Raw genomic sequence first — 18,092 nt, 5'->3', positions numbered from 1 at the left:
TCCATCGCTATCTCTGGAGCCATTAGGAAAATTTCCAGCATCTCTTATTAGAGGTATGAGGACGATTTTGCAGCTTTTAATAGACAAAGAAAAAGATTTCATCAAAGAATGTAACTCATGAGCTTTTTCCGAATTTTGTAAATACATTCACATATTTAACTGGTCACTGTATTTGTATATATTTGTATACAATTTCTTTATATTTTGTATTTCAGCTTTGTTTTGTAATTTTTTTAAAGTAAAAGATCAGTTGTTTGAAATCCGTATAAAACGATAGATTGGTTACTAATGCCCGATAAATCTTCCAGTCAGATTGATCGTATATAGTGGTTAGAATCTTCCAAGACCTAGCCAATGGCTTCATCCTTCTCTTTTCAAACGAAACGCCACTTCCCCAAATAGTGTTAGCTCATAACAGCTCTCTGTCGCAAATTTAAGCCGAAAGGCGTACCTGTAATTTTACTAAAAGCTCCCCCCTTTCAGTATCCAATTCTTTAGCCAAAAGCCCCATCCCGCTTATGTTTAGCTGCAAAGTCGCATTGGCCCACTTAAGGAAACTTAACTATTCATCTCCCGCTGATTTTTTTTTTACTAGTTAGTAAATACAAAAATGTCTCTTTACTCTCCTTTCAGTTAATTCAGAAAAACACTGAATATTTTATTTTGCTTTTTTCCTCTGGAACGATTGTACCTGTATAGTATGAATATTTAACTTCTCTTTTCATTTTTTAAATTTACGATATTTTAATTTTTTTAATAAGAAGAAATATTTTAGTAAATTTTTATCAAAGTTGTTAGCGTTTAAAATTTATGTTTTAGAAATAAAATTTGTTTGATTATTATTAATGATTAGGTTTGATTTAGGTCAAAGGAACATATTTTTATATAATATGCATATGTTACGGGGAAACACCGAAATCTGGAGAATGTCGACTTTCACCGGTGAATGTCAACATTCACATAGTCTCTTGGTGTATGTCCGAAATATTTTCCAAATACTCTTATTTTTGACTTACACCGGTCAATGTTGAACGTATAACAATATTATATTTTCTTCTCCGTAATTCAATCGCGAATAAACACACTTTAAACTTGAAATAAGAACTTAAGAACATAAGAACCTAAAACACACAATACATTCAAAATGAGAAAGGAAAGTAATAGAAGTTAAAAACTTACTTAATTATACAGTACGTTCAAAATGAGAAAATAAAATAACAGTAATAAAAAACTTACTAAATTATATGATTCAAATCTTATATATTGCAACAACTTAAACTATTATGGCACTTTATGACCTCTCTTTTCGACTTTCACCAGAGCATATCTGTGATTGTCGACATACACCGGTGAGGGTCCGAATGTACAAGAATGTAGTGAAATATTCGGTCTTTCACCGACGTATTTGGTGAATGTTGATATTCTCCGGTGAAAGTCGACATTCTCCAATTTCGGTCTTTCACGGTAACACATGTTATTCACAGAAATCTAAATTGCTATTTCAAAATTGTGAAATAATTTGCTAATATTTTACAAATATATCATTAGCTTTTATTATTATTACTTATACTGAAATTTTATTTATTATGTTTTATGATCTGTTTGCTTATCAGTCTGTAAGACATCTTTGTTTAAGTATTTTCTGAACAATAGTATTTTTATATTTTTCAGAACAATTCTGTATATTTCAATTCTCTACCTAGCAGGATGCATCGTTTTAGCTGCTGGATCTATTCCAGCAGCTTTGGGCGATATGAGGTAATGTTATGAGGTACCTTTCTCAGCACCTAACATTTTTTTTCTCATGACTAATTTATTATTGAGCTTGCCAATTTGTCGTATCTAAGCTATTGATAAATATGACTTAGTAATCGGTAAAAAATGCATTAAGAACTAATTTATAACACCTGTATATAATACAGTCAAACTTCCCATTCGCGGACACTCGCAGAATTAAGGCTTTTATTTGTTATCAAGGAGTGTCCGTTAAATGGGAGTACACTGGTGGTCTGCTTTGAAGATCCAGAGATTTAGAAATTATCTTTTAATATGGAATGTTTGGTAAAGTGGAGGGCTTATTAATGGAGGTTGAACTATATGTATAGTTACTTAATCATTATAGTTCGTTGTATTTCTTTTCTCTTTCAATCATCAGACGAACTTCTCAGAGCCGATAGGACAATTACATAACACTGGCATTTCGTCTTGAATTGGGTTCTTAAATGCTGGACGAATGGGCTATATAGAGTTGCGTATTTTCCTTCACGTGTAATTTAAATGCAAGCCGATTTCTTTGAGAAATTTCGCTCTGAGCTCATTCTTCCTGAGACAGTTCTCAAGTACTTTATTTATTACCTAACCTATAACTTTTACCATGAAGAATCTATAACTTTACCATAAAGTAACCTATAACGTTTAGCATAAAGAAAACTATTTATTTCTCTGAATCGATAATACTTTCATCGAAAATCATTTTCTTTTCTTTCCTTTAACAAATACCAGAAGTTCTATTAGTTTCGATCGTCCCTTTTTTTGCCCATATCACTTTTCAAATAAAGGATGTAGCCCCCAAATGTTATCCGCATGTATTATTTTGAAAGAAATAATGTAGCGAATGTATAAATCTAAGAAAAATAATATGTAAAAGATTAAATTAGCAGCGTAAATTAATTTCCGTTCTCTAATCTAAAAATAGCAACATCTTTTTGCACTGATTCATTTCGAGAAAAATCTATGTCATATGACTCTTACTTAATTCTGTTGATGTAAATTGAACTAAAACTCAACCAGCCAATAGTAATTTTACAGCAATATTAACTGTCCAATCAAAATGCTTTGGAAACCAAAACTAACTCAGTCTGACTTCATCCTGAACATTACGCACTTGTTTTCTATGCTTTAGCCCAGCTGGACTGCTGTCTGCTCCTCCTTTCTAACTGCAAAATTATCTTAAATGTGAGCTTTTTGGAACAAGCACATTTAATGTGCCGACTTGTGTGTAGCTGAAAATAAAACTGAAGATTTAATTTGTCTTCGCCTCCAATTTCCTAGTCGTTATGGATCAGCACTTCTACGCAATCAAAATTCCTCCTCCTGCTCCTGAATATATTACATATACATGCATACAATGCATATATATATATGTACAAATGTATATCAAAAACTGTGGCTCCGTAAAAACTCCAACATAAGCATATTTAGTTGCTATGATATGTGTGAAAGAGGATAAAAAATGATTGAATATTTACAAGTTAAATTGATAAAAATGCTATATGCTAAACAAATTAGATAATTTTTAACACAGTAAAAAAGCAAATCAGTTGAACGAGGTAAAATAAAGATAGTAGCCTATATGCTAAACGAAAAAAGTAGATTATAAAACATAGTAAAATACTAATTAATTGATCAAGGTAAAATATAAAAAATATTAAAATTAAGAAACGGTAAATGGTTAATTAGCCCAATTCGAAGTTCATTTTGGCTTGTCAAGGGAAATTTTTTTTTAAATGAACCAAGCTAACTCAATTACGCGTTTCGCCGAAACAGACAATTGAAACTTTGCGCGACAAATTTTTAATGAATTAATTAAACTATGTCAAAAAACTTTAGTCTCAATTCTCTGTTCCAATTTCTCGACGCGTCCGCATATATTGACACATTAAGGCGTAAAAAATGGAAAATACATTATATATATATATATATATATATATATATATTCAAAATGTATGGCAAAATGGCAAAACTTAACAGTAAGTCGGGAATTCTAAGGCTATGCTGTGCTATATACTCGTATATATATATTATGATTTTGCTGTTGAATTTTATGGCGTACAGATTTACGCACAGAACAAATGAGTCTTTTTTCCAAGACAGATTTCAAAATGAATTTAAAATGGATTCAAAAGATTTTTTCGTGACGTTCATATGTATGTAGGTATGTGTCTCAAGAAAGATTGGCAGCCGAACGTCGAAATTTTTTATATGAGACTGCTATAGCATCTAGTTGTGCCCTTCCTTTTTTATTGCAATCAGTAGTACCAAACGTATATATACCCATCCCTTTACCAGACTTAAAAGTACTTACCAGACCTTTATTTTCGCAATTGTTGGTCCTAGTCATGTATTTCGAACTATTGTTATTAATACCAGAAAGGACTTAGAATAATTCGCGAAATTAAGTTTAATTGAACTGCAGCAAGAATATCTATAATTTAATAGGCCGTACAAGGTAGTCATGTGGTGTCCACATCATACTCGTTAATAACATGCAAACCAGATTAATTAGCGTGTAATCCCTTAGCACAGAGTGCTAATTTGCTAAATACCTTACCCTACGGCCTGCTGTGTTGAGTCTTCATATTAATTTATTTCACAGTTAACTAGTCGGCGAGTTCTTGATCCTTAGTTAATATATAATAAAATTTAAATAATGAGTATACCATTTTAGCACTACTTTTGAGTGTATTTGTTAACTTCTGCTTCTGAGAAGCAAATTATATTGATCAGCTATCATATGATACTTTGCAGAGTACCTTACCGAAAGGCCTGTTGTGTAACTCTACTTAATACTAGCTTAATACTAATAAGGTTAACTAGTTAGCGAGTTATTGCCTCGCACTAAATACGCAATAAAATTTAAACACTAGCTAAGCTATATTACCACCACTTGTGAGAGAATTAAATTAATTTCTGTTTCCCATCATTAGTAAACTAGATTGATCAATATATGATTTTCTAGCTTCTACTACTGGCATCGCTCCGTAGTTAAATAATTACTATAACGGAATTTAGTTAAGCTATATTACCACCATTTGTGTGTTGCAGAAATTGCCCCTGGCAACAGATTTTAAATAATAGTTAAGCTATATTACCATTATTTATGGGTTTCTGAAATCGCGCCTAGCAAATAAGATTACTCAACTTAAAACTTATACTTCAACAGTTCGAATTTATTATTTGAATTTTTAGGAATCCTGGCGGATGCGCTAGCTGTATGGGTATTTTCGTGGTTTTACACGTATGGTAATGTGAATATCAGCCCAGTTTTGTAAGGTTTTACGCTTACTAACGAGTTATTTTATGATTGCTTGTACTATTACTTCAAGATTCGTAGGCCCCCACCAAGATGCTAATTAATTAATGTACCTGCTTTAAAGCCTTCGACTGCTTTGTCTTCATCAAATAAACAATAAACTGATGGAAATGTCCTACATCGGACTATTAATTAACAGATATAAATTCTAAATTTACCATATAAATTCAAGAATGGTTTTTTATATGTGCCATAAATATGAATACTAGCTAAATAGAATATTTTTTTGAACCTCATTTTGGCTTCTAAAGACGAAATTAGTTATTCATTTTTTGGCTATTAGACGGTTGTGCTTTTAAGATAAATTTCATTTAGGGAGACACTATTTTAAAATTGCTGTAACAAAGGCAAACTGCATGCTTTTACAAATTCATTATAAAATGCATTTCAGCTGGAAAAGCATTTTCAAACGGTAAAAATTATTTTTGCCTCTGTTGTTTTTAAATTATTATTCTAGTATTAAATAACTGTACTTTTTTATTTATTAAGACTATTATACTTTACAGAATAACATCGTTAATAGGCCTTTTCATAATTGCTCTTGGAACTGGAGGTATAAAACCATGTGTTTCAGCATTCGGCGGCGATCAGTTTGCTCCAGATCAGGTGAAATTTCCTTTTCTTTTACTTTTTTCATTCCACTGTAGAGATTTACAGTTTAAATTAATGAAGAATCTGGTTTTTGTGAATTTGTTTGAAAACAGAGAAACAAAAACTTTAGACGCGTGTAAATTAAGAAAGAAAAGTCTGAGTTATAAACAGAGATAACAATCAATGGAAAGGACGAATAAGCACTTTTTTTAACCAGGGCCACGAGGAAGCCTGAGAGAAGTTTCTTCTGGTAAGATAGAGGAGATTACAGAGTCCATGCTTCCTGCAATTGTCAAGAATCTTATGAAGAAGTAAAAATTAAATTAACTCCATACTTCTTTAAACGAAAGTTTATTTAATTACAAGTGGGAAAAGGTTTAGATCACAGCCAAAGCAGTAGCATCCTAAAACGGCGAGATGAACAAAGTAACTGATCTTTGTTGATGAACCAAAAAACTGTAAGACACTTCTGATCTCTTCTTGTGTTACCATTATATGAAATCATGACATTCCTAAAAGTGAGCTTTAAAAACACAATGCTGACAAATCTGCTTGGGAATGTTTTTTTTTTTCTATTATTATATTGAATGTGAACAAATTTTCGTTCATAATTCCATGCCGAATATTATATTGTCATTAATATAATTTATTACATTTTCTTGCAGACCAAGGAGATCCAGAGATTCTTTTCTTTTTTTTACATTGCAATAAATCTGGGTAGCGTGATATCAACGTTTCTTACCCCCATTCTCAGAGGTAATAATTCTCATTGTGTTCCTCTTTAGTTCTTAAGTTTTATTACTCAGAAGTTGTCATCTACTGTTTATAATATACGAGGGGAGATCCAAAAAAAGGTTTACAAGGCAAATGAAAAAGTATTTATTAACAAAAGAAACAAGATACAAATGGGAATCAAGAGACAAATCTGGCCTTCACTTTTCCACATAGTCGCCAAACCTGTTTAGGCATTTGTCAGAACGGTCGACCAACTTGTTTGTCCCGTCTTGGTAGTTACCAGGGCCCTGCTCATTGAGCCATTTCTCGGCAGCTGTTTTCACTGCGTCGTCTGAGGTGAAACCGTGTTCCGGATAAGTATCGCTTCAACACCGGAAAAATGAAATAGTCACTTGGAGCCAAATTGGGGCTGTATTGTGGGTGGTTCCAGATCTCCAACTTGAACCTTTGCAGCAATTCCTGAGTCTGGCGAGCTGTATGGGGCCTGGCATTGTCATGCAGAAGAATAACGCCTTTGCTCAGTATTCCAGGCCGTTTGCGTCGGATGGCTTTACGCAATTTCGTTAAGGTGGCACAATAACGACCGTCCTTAATGGTATGGCCACGCTCCAAATACTCGATTAGGATAACACCAGTCGTATCCCAGAAACGGTTGCCATCACTTTACCGACAGAGGGTATGACCTTAAACTTCTTCCTCGCCGGTGATCCAGCGTGTTTCCACTCCATCGTGGCTCTTTTGGATGTGGGGATGAAGTGATGAAGCCATGTTTCATCACCGGTAACGATGCGATCAATGAAGTGTTGGCCGTCTGAAGAAATGTGAGGCTGCACATCATTCGAGTGGCCTTATGCTCCGTGGACAACGCACGTGGAACCCAGCGGGCACAAACTTTGGAATATCGCAACTCATCGGTTACGATACGCTGAACGTTACCATAGCTCAGGTCCAACTCTGAGGCAATCTCTCGCACGGTTACTCGTCGATCCCTTTGGATGATTTCTTCAACACATGCCGTGTTGATATCCGTCCTTGAAGAACTTGGACGGCCGCTCGCTTCCATATTGTGGCTTTCCACATGCTCCCTGCCCGCTTGGTAAGAACGACACCATTTCGCTACCTGTTTTCTACTCATTGCTTTGTCCCCGTATAACCTCAACGATTTGTCTGTGAATTTCGGATGCGGCCACATTCTTGGCCCATAAGAATCGAAATACGGCTCGCGAATTACGTCTATGCGAGACCACTTTTCTAGACGTCGTGCCATTACTGTCGCTCTTAAGTTCTGCGTACTGACGCTACTTACTCGTAGAACCGCTGTATGACAACTAGCACCTAGTACGCTGTAAGACTAGGTGTTCACGCTGTAGGACACTTTACTTGTCAACCACCCTGGTAGGAAATATTCGCTCCACAATTATTACGTTTCAAATGCTTCTGCTTGTAAACTTTTTTTTTGGATCAACCTTCGGAAAATCTAAAGAAAGCAGTAAATTGATGTGCAATTACTTACTTTATCATATAATTACTTTCATAATATTAGGGAATGTTAATACATCAAATCACTTAAGTTATTGTGAAATTTTAAATTATTAAAGTTACTATTTTTCATTTTTATGACTTTTTATTAGTAAATAATTTAGGAACATATTCTATGTGATTTTTCCAAAGTTTTAGTATTTATGTTGAATGATTAATGATCAGGTTTTAATCAGCGATATTTTTTAATGTTAAAGTAATTATTAGTTACAAATATTTGAAAATTAAATTTTATATCAAGTATTAATGTTCTAAATTAAGAATATTGCTTACTGTGTAATATATATAATAACAATAAACTTTTATATTGCTACAAAAATACAGACAATCAGTCATGTGATTACATTTTGTTACATTTTATGTTTCGAGTTTCATTGCAAAGTTGTTTTAAAAATGTTAATTCTATTTCATTTATGGAGAATTTCTCTCGCCTTCTTAGCGAGTCTTCGTGGTTGTAGTGGTTTGCACGCTCAGCGCGTAACTGAGAGGTCCGCGGTTCGATTCCCGGCGAAGGCATTTCATATTTTTCATCTTTCCTGCTTCCTAAAAATAACTTAACGTCTCTACAGTGGCGCCCGAACTGAAAGAGTGTTGGATGATGATTCTCCTCACCCAGGATTTGGCGATTGGGTCCCCTAAAAAAAAAACCAGTCCCTGTTTAAAAGGGGGGTATATGAGGCATTTCTCCCGCCTTCTTAGCGAGCCTTCTAGGTGTAGTGGTCTGCACGCTCAGCGCGTAATTGTGTGGTCCGCAGTTCGATTCCCGGCGAAGGCGCTGCATATTTTTCATCTTTCGGGCTTCCTAAAAATAACCTAACGTCTTTACAAATTGTTCAAATCCATCTGTACCATGCAAACTTCTTTCACCACTCATAACAAAGATCTCAGTTTCCTTGGATAGTCAGTACCATATTAGTACCTATAATGTAGAAATAATGTTTCGTGGATGTAAACTTCATACTTTATTAATATGCTTTTGAGGAACTAAGATATCGAAAAAGCTAAATTCACCGTTGTGATTTTGAGAACACTATAGTTATTAGAAAATTAATTTCACTGTTTTAATTTGAGAATATTGTTGCTAAAATTATAGTATCACATGTCAAAGCTTTTTCGATCGCATGCCATCTTTTTCGATTTAAAATTTTCGAGCTACTGGAAATTCAAGCAACATTTAACTTTGATTCCTATTACAATTTACGAAGATATTTTCAGACTTTCGATTCACTATATCTTTTAAGGACACAGTTAAACTGCTGTAAGAGTGAGTTTACAGCTTATAATTAAAGATTCGAGATCTATAAATGATAAAATACCTTCATAAGAATGATTTGTTTTGGATAAAATAGGAAATTCTCTCTAATGTATAGAGGAACAGAAAGGAGATAGGACATTTAAGTTATTTTTTTCTCATGGTAAAAGTTATCTGCTTGCTGTCTGTAACATTATAAACTAAAAATTCTTTAAATAGAATTTTTTTTAAAAGTACGAAATAGTTTTCGTTTTTAACAAAATTTTACATCGTTTCCTGCTTAATAATTAAAATGGCAAAATTATTTTCGATTTCGTTTATTTTTGCAAAATTTCATGCATTAGTTAAGGTAGCTTAAATTTAATCCATGTTTTCATAATACCAGCAATAATCATGTACCTAAAATTTCTAGTTTTAATTTTTATGTTATCTTTAGTTTTTAACACAAATATTAAAGATTTCACTGATCCTTAGCGGGCAGTTATTAAATTCTGTTCTCTTTCTTAGAGGATGTCCACTGCTTTGGATCAAGGTCTTGCTATCCATTAGCATTCGGAGTTCCAGCTTTTTTGATGATTGTTGCCTTAGGTAAGTCTTAAACACTACTGTACTTAGCATGTTCATGATATTTTATATAATTTGAATTACTCCTGTTGGTTAGAGAAATCATAATTTCATTAGGTGTCACAATTTAAATGATGTTCTGGCACTAGGTTGTAGTGACTCTGAATCACACAAATCAAATAATGCTATAAATAGCATGTGTTTTACTGTGTCTCGTGTAACATATATTTTAATAATAAATAAGACTGATGCTAAAAATAGCTGCTGAATACAGAGTGGTTCAAATTAGACTGGCCCTGAAAATATGGATAAATCTGACCCTAAATTTACCCATTTTAATGAAGAGCGAAACTGTCTTTCGCTACGGATTCCGTTTTGTGCCATTTTGTCACAAAGGTTTCCAGTGCATATTTTGCTGGAGGTATTGCCAAGATACTTCTGTTCTTAAAATCTTGAGCAAACAGTTCAGTACAAGTTCTTCCCAAATTGTGCCTTACGTAACACTCAACAATGAACATCCACTGTTTGGTTGTCGGCACCTATTTTGTGTTGCATTCAACTGTTAAACGCGATCTACCTCTTTTGCGATCGTATTATATAATAGTCCAACTATAAGTCAGCAAGAGAACTTTGTTAAGTCCTGCACGGGGCTCTAATAGTAAAAAAACTCAATCGTATTGGGAAATTATGAAACTAAAGATTCTGCACAACATGCAGAATACCATACCGCAAATGCTTCCGCAGATATATTAATAAAGGTGCTGACTATTTCTTAGCCATGCTGGTGGCATATGACTGAACGACTCATAACAAAATTTAACGGCCATTTCTGCTTTTATTTACAGAATTAAAAATTTAATAAACTAATAAATTAATTAATGGAATTAATTTCATTCATTTCTTTTTAATTATTAGTCCAAAGGGGCAATTTGTTCAGAAGGAGTATTAATTCCGTTTTTGGCATTTTGTCTTGATTCACTACAAACGTTGTTTCACTTTTCAAATTGTTGCTACCAAATATTATCGCCCTGTATTATATTTAAAGAAATTAAATAATGAATAGTCTGCATAAATGTATGTATGTTTCTCGAATTGTGATAAAATAACGGTACCTAGAGCCGTTAAATTTTGAATAATGTACTTCTCTTGCGAATATGGGCATTTGGAAGCCCAAATTTGAAATTTGGAATTTGTTTTATTACCTATTTTATATTTTGTGAAACTTTAAGGAATTTTTGATTATAAAACTCAAGGATTTCAAAGAGAGCAACGTTGTACAGAGAAAACATTTTTATCTCCAACACACGAGACTGTGTATCGGAAATTCTAAAGATATGCTCATTTTAAAATTATTTTGCGATATTTCTCCTGAACTGAATTTTATGGTTTAAGTGCGGAGGACATGATATTTAATAAATAAAGGTAACACACAAAATGTTACAAAAACGCCCCTTTCGACGGAATTTAAAATCTGAAACCTTTCAGATTTTAAATTACGTCCAAAGCTACGAAATGAATGATACACACTTAAGTATATATTTTCATTGTTTTTCTAAGTCATTAAATTCACTGCAGCATGAATGTAGACTTGAAGATACAGGTTTGTCGTATGAATTGGTGAACTTTCGTTCTATTAGGGTAAGCATCGATACGCATTACGATGGAAAATATGGAATATATACTGCAAATTCTGGTAGTTGCTTTAAATGATATTTACATTTTTAAACATGGAGATCCATTATGAAATATTATGGATATATTAAAAAAGTTCTCGTCTTACCTTTATGAAATCGAATATGAATAGATGAACTGACTTGAATTAACAGTGCTAAATTTTCATCAACTCCGAAATTTAGTAAGCATCTTATGTGTTATTTCTGGTTCAATTTTCCGCTTTTTATACTCTTAAAGAAAATATAAAAGTTACAATATTTAAATTTAAAATGATAAAATATTTTCATATCTGCTGCTTGTTATGTGCAAAATGTAAATTTTGAAAATTAACAGCTAGTTTTTTCCTCTTACAGTTATATTTATTGTTGGCAAACCTCTTTATGTGATGCATCCACCAGAAGGGAACATCATTGTCGAGGTGTTTAAATGCATCTGTGTAAGTTTTACATATTATTTTATGAAGTTTCATTTAATAACTTTTAATTTACTACAAAACATTTTTACAATTGCTACTTAAAAATGGTTTCAACTCAATATTCTATTACCAGTATTTATATTATTATTTTTTTTCCCAATGGCGGGCCCTCAGCCGACTTTTATATTATTATTCTATTACTAGTATTATTTGTTGCTACCGATATTATTATACTACCAGTAATATTCTACTGTCAATATTGTTATACTATCAGTATTAATATACCATCAATATTATTTTACTATCAATATTATTCTACCGCCAGTATTTTTATACTACCAGTATTACTATATACCAATATTTTAAATTACCACATATTGATGAACAATTTTTCTTCACTGCTCAAAACAATAAGAGACATTATGGTTTTGGATATAAACAGTGAAGTCGGAAAAGATTTGTTAGCTCGTGTAGGATCCATAGACTCTGCAAGTTGTGAGAAAGAAAACGCTTGAAACAATGATTGATTATTTTTTTATCTGCCAGGAAACGAAAAAGTGCACATTTTATGCATATCATAAAAAGAATAAAAAATATCATGTCTCGCATAATAATGAGTTTTAACAAGGAATATATTTTCTTTTTACCAAAAGTAGTGTTACACACGTGTAACACATTGAGTCAATGAGGTTATCTACTCGTAAAACGGACTGGAGTATTTTTCACTGAAGAAAATAAATTCATCATCGATTGCTGCAGCATAGGAGACCGTAAAATGTCTAAAGATTTCATCCCTATATCCTTCAGTATCCTATATCTTCAGCCATTAATGATCCATTTCTTATAAGGCGCAAAGCATTATGTCATGCCTTGCGCAGTTGTTTATTAATAGGGATACCAGCACCGGCCATCACTCTGCCTTCTACAAATCAGACACTTATCTTCGCAAATGCAAGATTATTCTGAGTGTCACATTCTTTCTAAACGATAAGTCATCAGGTTGTCAATAACAGCGGAACTTGTCTGAGAATACGACATTCCTTTATAAATTTCATCTCCGTCTGGGATGCTATAATACCCACTTGCGAACAGTAGGGTGACCTGCTGGTAAAAAAAACACAAACTATAGATTCGAAAACATGCAAATCAACAACAGGGAGGAATTTCAAACAACTTGTGTTGAATCATTGATGATAATAGGCATCAGAAGTTGCTGCTGCGAAAGAGTGATGTTCATGTAGCGATTTCTTCCTAGCCGTTGCTGCTAAACAGCGGTCTTTATGTTGTAGCACCCCTACGAACTTAACATTTACGAAGCTGTGCCTAGCATTTCCAGTTTTCAAAATTCGATTCTATAGTTTATAAATTACACATTAGGACGCTGCCCAAACGGGATAGTGGTTAGCAACGCTTGCCGTAACGAAGGGCCCGAGTTTGAATCCCGGAGAAGGCATGGATATTTGTAAGTGTATAGTGTCTTTGAAGCATGGAGACATTCTAAATATGCGTCGAGCGGAAAGTCCTCTCGAGAGGTAGATGTAAGGGAAAAGAAGTAGGAGACCCTCGGACCCGTCTCTCCTGGGGATGCTCTCCTTCAAAATTGGGAGCAGAATTGAGCAAAGTCGTAATGTCTTCTGTATGATGCTCAAGGCTCTTGCCAACGACAGGCGCAATCTTGCACTCCTTGTCACAATCAATTTCCTGGATTTGCTCTGATGTTACAGTGAGATAAGTGAGATAAGTCACAACAACAGTACTTTAAGACACTTCAACGGCTTTCGCAATAAAAGGCAAAGGTTGGGCCGCTTCTAAACAATCGATGATCTTGCAGACTCCGATTCGGCAAGTCATGGTATTGAAACATCGTATTCGCTGCTACGAAATATTCAGAATAGGACAGTTGTTTCTTATCGCCTCCTACATGAAGGATGTTGCAGGTCGCTCCCATTCCTTACATAAAATGCGTGATTTTATAAGTATTTGTGGTTGTTTCATAACGAACTCATTATATCCTGTAATTGTTTTCAGCAGCATATGCGACAATAACAGTCTACGCAGGATTTGAAAGACAAATTATAATTTTTTCTCTTATGTATAAATATGTTGTAAATTATACAATTTGTATGCTTATAAAATAGTTATAAATATAAGTATTTGTTGTTTTGGGGGCAAACAATTCGCCAAAACTCCGTTAGTAGAACAACAGTCTAAGTACAAGAAATTTTCATCAGCATTAATTCTGCAATTGTAGCAAGAACAGCTTCAAAAAAAATTCTGCGGACTTATATTTCCGTCAAATAAATTCAACGCTATAGGATTTCAAATAATATAGTATTTTGAAAATTTTAGCGTCTATTTTAAGCATTTCAACCAGAAAGTACACTTTGTTTCGCGTCAGATGTCCCCGAATATTCCCGGCATTGGTTTTTATGAATATCTGAAAAATAACAGTAAGTCTTTATTAACAGTCGGTTGGACTAACCTTTTACTGAAGTACACATTAAATGCGACATGGGATGGATTCTTAAAAGTCTTTCACAAGTTTAAGGCAATATGAAGCCATTTTTCATGCACTATCTATGGAAGTGTAACTCGAGGTAAAATTCGAATTCGAAGTGTGAACCAAATATTCCTAGAAATATTCAATAACGTTGAAGTGAGGAGACTAAGGGAACCAAACGATATGTTTTCCTTGTCAGGCTTTTCGAACCAGGTTTAAATACACTTAGCAGCGTGGATAGGAGCGTTACGTTAAAGTGAAGATGAAAAGATGAACATAGATGATGAAGATGCTCTGATATGGTTCCCCTTTGACCTTCCTTGCAAAATGACAGATTGAATAAGATATCACATCCCATCTTAGTAGAGAGGTCAAATTGAAACCTCCATGATTCAAAGTCATCTAAAAGGCGGACAGACGTAATGCACGCTTATATTTGAAATAAGCTGAGTGGTGATTCTTCTGACAAGGGCACTTGTCGCTTTTAATGTGGGCGCCCATCCTTCGTGAGCTATGCTGTATTGCGATGACTTGAATGCATTACGTTATGTTACCAGTGGTTTACAAATTCCCACTCTGCCATTAATGGTCGCAGTATGGAATTCCCCTTTAACACTTTTAGTTGAAATGTTGTCCTGCGGATGAGTATTCATATCAGATATTATCTAAGGTAGAGATTGTTCTTGCTTTCTCGCCGCTATTCACCTGAACATCCGTCTGTCTTGATCATTAGCTTTGTCTTTCGTCCCACACTGTTGTTTGAAAACACCATTTTACCATCTTTTGTGTATACTGGCCTAGATATAGGACATGCTCCTCCCATATTTAAAACGTTTTGCTAATTATGTAACCGAGGCTTCAATGAACTGCGTTCCAACAATCATACTTTTTTGAAAGTTTATCAGGTGCGACTTTTCAGTATCTATACGATATGCATGCAGTATTTTTCACAGTTGATGAAAGATTAGTTCTTTTGCTTTTACGAATACTAGGTTGAAGATTCCTGCAACGTGTACATCTGGCATTGCGGGTGTGAAAGGCAGCATATATTTCGTTAACATTATTTTGTATCCCATGCATAAATAAAACGTAATGCGGACAAAAGAGGAATTTATGATGCATGAAAGTACTTTCCGTCAGAGATATTCTTATTTTTAGGCTTTACAATGTTTAATTAGTGGTTCTTAAAACTACTAATTAAGCATTGTATAGCCTAAAAATAAGAATATCTGTGACGGAAAGATAGTGTAAAAAGTCTTGCGCAAATTTAAGGCAATATGAAGCCATTTTTCCTGCAGAGCACTATCTATGAAAGTGTAACTTGAGGTAAAATTCGAGCTCGAAGTGTGGAATTCAAATATTCCTAGAAATATTCAATAACGTTCAAGTGAGGAGTCTAAGGGAACCAGACGATATGGTCATCAGTCAATTTTTAGCCCAAAGGGCGTTAGCCCAGAAGGGCTATTAATTTCGTTTTTGCATTTTTCGCTGAACCCTTTAAAACTCTAAATGACTTTTTAAATTATTGCCATCAAGTATTATCGCCCTGTATTATATTCAAAGAAATTAAATAATGAAGAATCTGTGTAAATGTATGTATGTTTCTCGCATTGTGATAAAACAACGGTACTTAGGGCCATCAGATTTTGAATAACGTGCGTCTCCATCCGATTATGGGCGTCTGGAAGCCCAAATTTGGAATTTATTTTACTATCTATTTCATGTTTTTGTAAAGCATTTAAGCATTGTTGGTTTGCTCACATATTTGATTAAGAAACGGAACAATTTCAAAGCGAGCAAATGGCAACACTGTACGGAAAAAAAAAATCTCCGGCGCGCGAGACTATATATCAGAAATTCTGAAGATATGTTCTTTTTAAACTACACCGGTGGACAAAATTAAGAGATGGAAATCATTTTCCCACATTTCTGTTATACAACACAAAACCTGGACAATTGGTTGCCATAAAATATCACTGTAGTGATGGTGTCACCGAGATGAGTTTACGCATTACTGTGAGCGTTGCTACGCCAGCAGGAGTTACAAAAAGCCCATGTCCAGCTGCTCAGTGTTTTTTTTATCGTCCTTCTTGAATAATCTTGTGTTTTTTTGTTGTTTGTTAGGTGAAATGAGTACACATCATCACTTAGACGAAGGTATGAGACGGAGAATCATGGGTAGGCTTAAGGCAGGTCAGTCCCAAGCTCAGGTTGCATGAGAACTGGATGTAACACCAAGTGCCATCTCTAGTTTGTGGAATCAGTTTAAAAACACCGGGACAGTGTCCAGAAAACCAGGACAAGATTGCCCGAGAGCCACAGTGACCAATGGCGACCAGTATTAGGTACTTTCAGCCAAGCTCCGGATGACGTCTACAGCCACACAACTGTCTCGCGACCTTACTACTGCCACATGAACATCAATTTCAAGGAAGAGAGTTGTCAGAAGGCTCTTGAAACAGGGCTTGTATACCAGAAAGTACGCTACTTCCATACCTTTCACTCACTCTCACAGAAGAGAGCGTTTACAATGTTGCATATAACACCAATACTGAGCACATCTGTATTCAGCTATTGCTTCGTTCACGGATGAGTCCATGTTCAGTCTACAACCTGATTCTTAGAGATTATTGAGGGAACCGGGTACTCGATCATGGAAAGGTACCAATATGGTGGTAGAGGAGCGATGGTCTGGGTAGGGATCATGCAAGATGTCCTCACACCGCACCATGTGTTTGACACTGGTTCCATAAATACCCAGAAATCTTAGAAACCTATGCGCTACGTTTCAGGGCTGCTGTTGGCCCCGAGCTCATCTTTATGGACGACAATGCGCGACCACACAGAATCTACCTGGTTGATGACTATCTGGAAAGCGTGGATACTCACCGAATGGATTGGCCAGCCAAACTTCCTGACCATAATCTTATTGAACATACTTAGGATACTCCTGGAAGGACTATTGTAATACGCCAAACCCCACCCAGAACCATGCAGAAGTTAAAAAATGATCTGGTCGAGAAGTGGGCCTGACTTCCACAGGCACTCCTGAACTCTCTTGTTAACAGCATGGCTACTCATTGTGCATGCTGTTTGTCTGTCATGGGCGACCACACACCATACTAGCCACATTTTCACTGCCATCTTTCAACCTCAAGTTTGGACCACATTGAATTCTTGGCCATAACTCATGCTAATGAATGGCATTTTCATTGTTGCTTTGCGCACATTATTGTCATACAATACACTATAATCGTACCTAATTTCATTTATTTCTATCCAGTATTTCTCGAGATATTTGGTAAAAAGTGTTCCATCTCTTAATTTTGTTCATCAGTATATTTTGCGATATTGCTGATGAATTGAATTTTATGATTTAAGTGCGGAGACAATGATATTTAATAAATAAAGGTAACACGCAAAACGTTAAAAAACGCTCCTTTGAGCGTAATATAAAATCCGGAAGCTTACAAATCTTTTTGCGAATGTAACAGAATCAGAATTTGTCCATGGTGAATTTTCTGCATGATTGGCATAGATTTAGGTGACTGTTCTTTCCTCCGTTATTTGTCGACTATATGTAAAACTAAGCATTATTTTTTATCTTACTGTACATATATTTTATTAAAGAAAAGTATAGTTTTATTTATTGTTCATATTTTGAGCAAGTTATGCATATGGGGGCACCTAAAGTCTCTTAACTTTTTATTTTCGGAGCATCTTAATCTGG

At 34.6% G+C, this 18,092-nt stretch overlaps 1 protein-coding gene across 10 annotated transcripts in view; it reads left to right on the top strand.

Moving 5' to 3' along the window:
* Positions 1–18,092, top strand: part of LOC118179676 (solute carrier family 15 member 2) — a 196,524-nt gene that overhangs the window by 140,284 nt on the left and 38,148 nt on the right. For all 10 annotated transcript variants that reach the window (XM_085818246.1, XM_085818242.1, XM_085818241.1 and 7 more), the window contains 5 exons: positions 1,672–1,758; positions 5,599–5,698; positions 6,349–6,439; positions 9,717–9,797; positions 11,801–11,883. In XM_085818246.1, coding sequence (XP_085674372.1) covers positions 1,672–1,758; positions 5,599–5,698; positions 6,349–6,439; positions 9,717–9,797; positions 11,801–11,883 — 442 coding nt within the window. The remainder of the gene's footprint in view (positions 1–1,671; positions 1,759–5,598; positions 5,699–6,348; positions 6,440–9,716; positions 9,798–11,800; positions 11,884–18,092) is intronic.

The sequence above is a fragment of the Stegodyphus dumicola genome, chromosome 6 (assembly GCF_044657685.1).
Source record: "Stegodyphus dumicola isolate Sdum_Otavi_A_Nest chromosome 6, ASM4465768v1".
NCBI lineage: Eukaryota > Metazoa > Arthropoda > Arachnida > Araneae > Eresidae > Stegodyphus > Stegodyphus dumicola.
The sequence above is the reverse complement of the archived record's forward strand: the minus strand, read 5'-3'. Positions and strand labels throughout refer to the sequence as shown.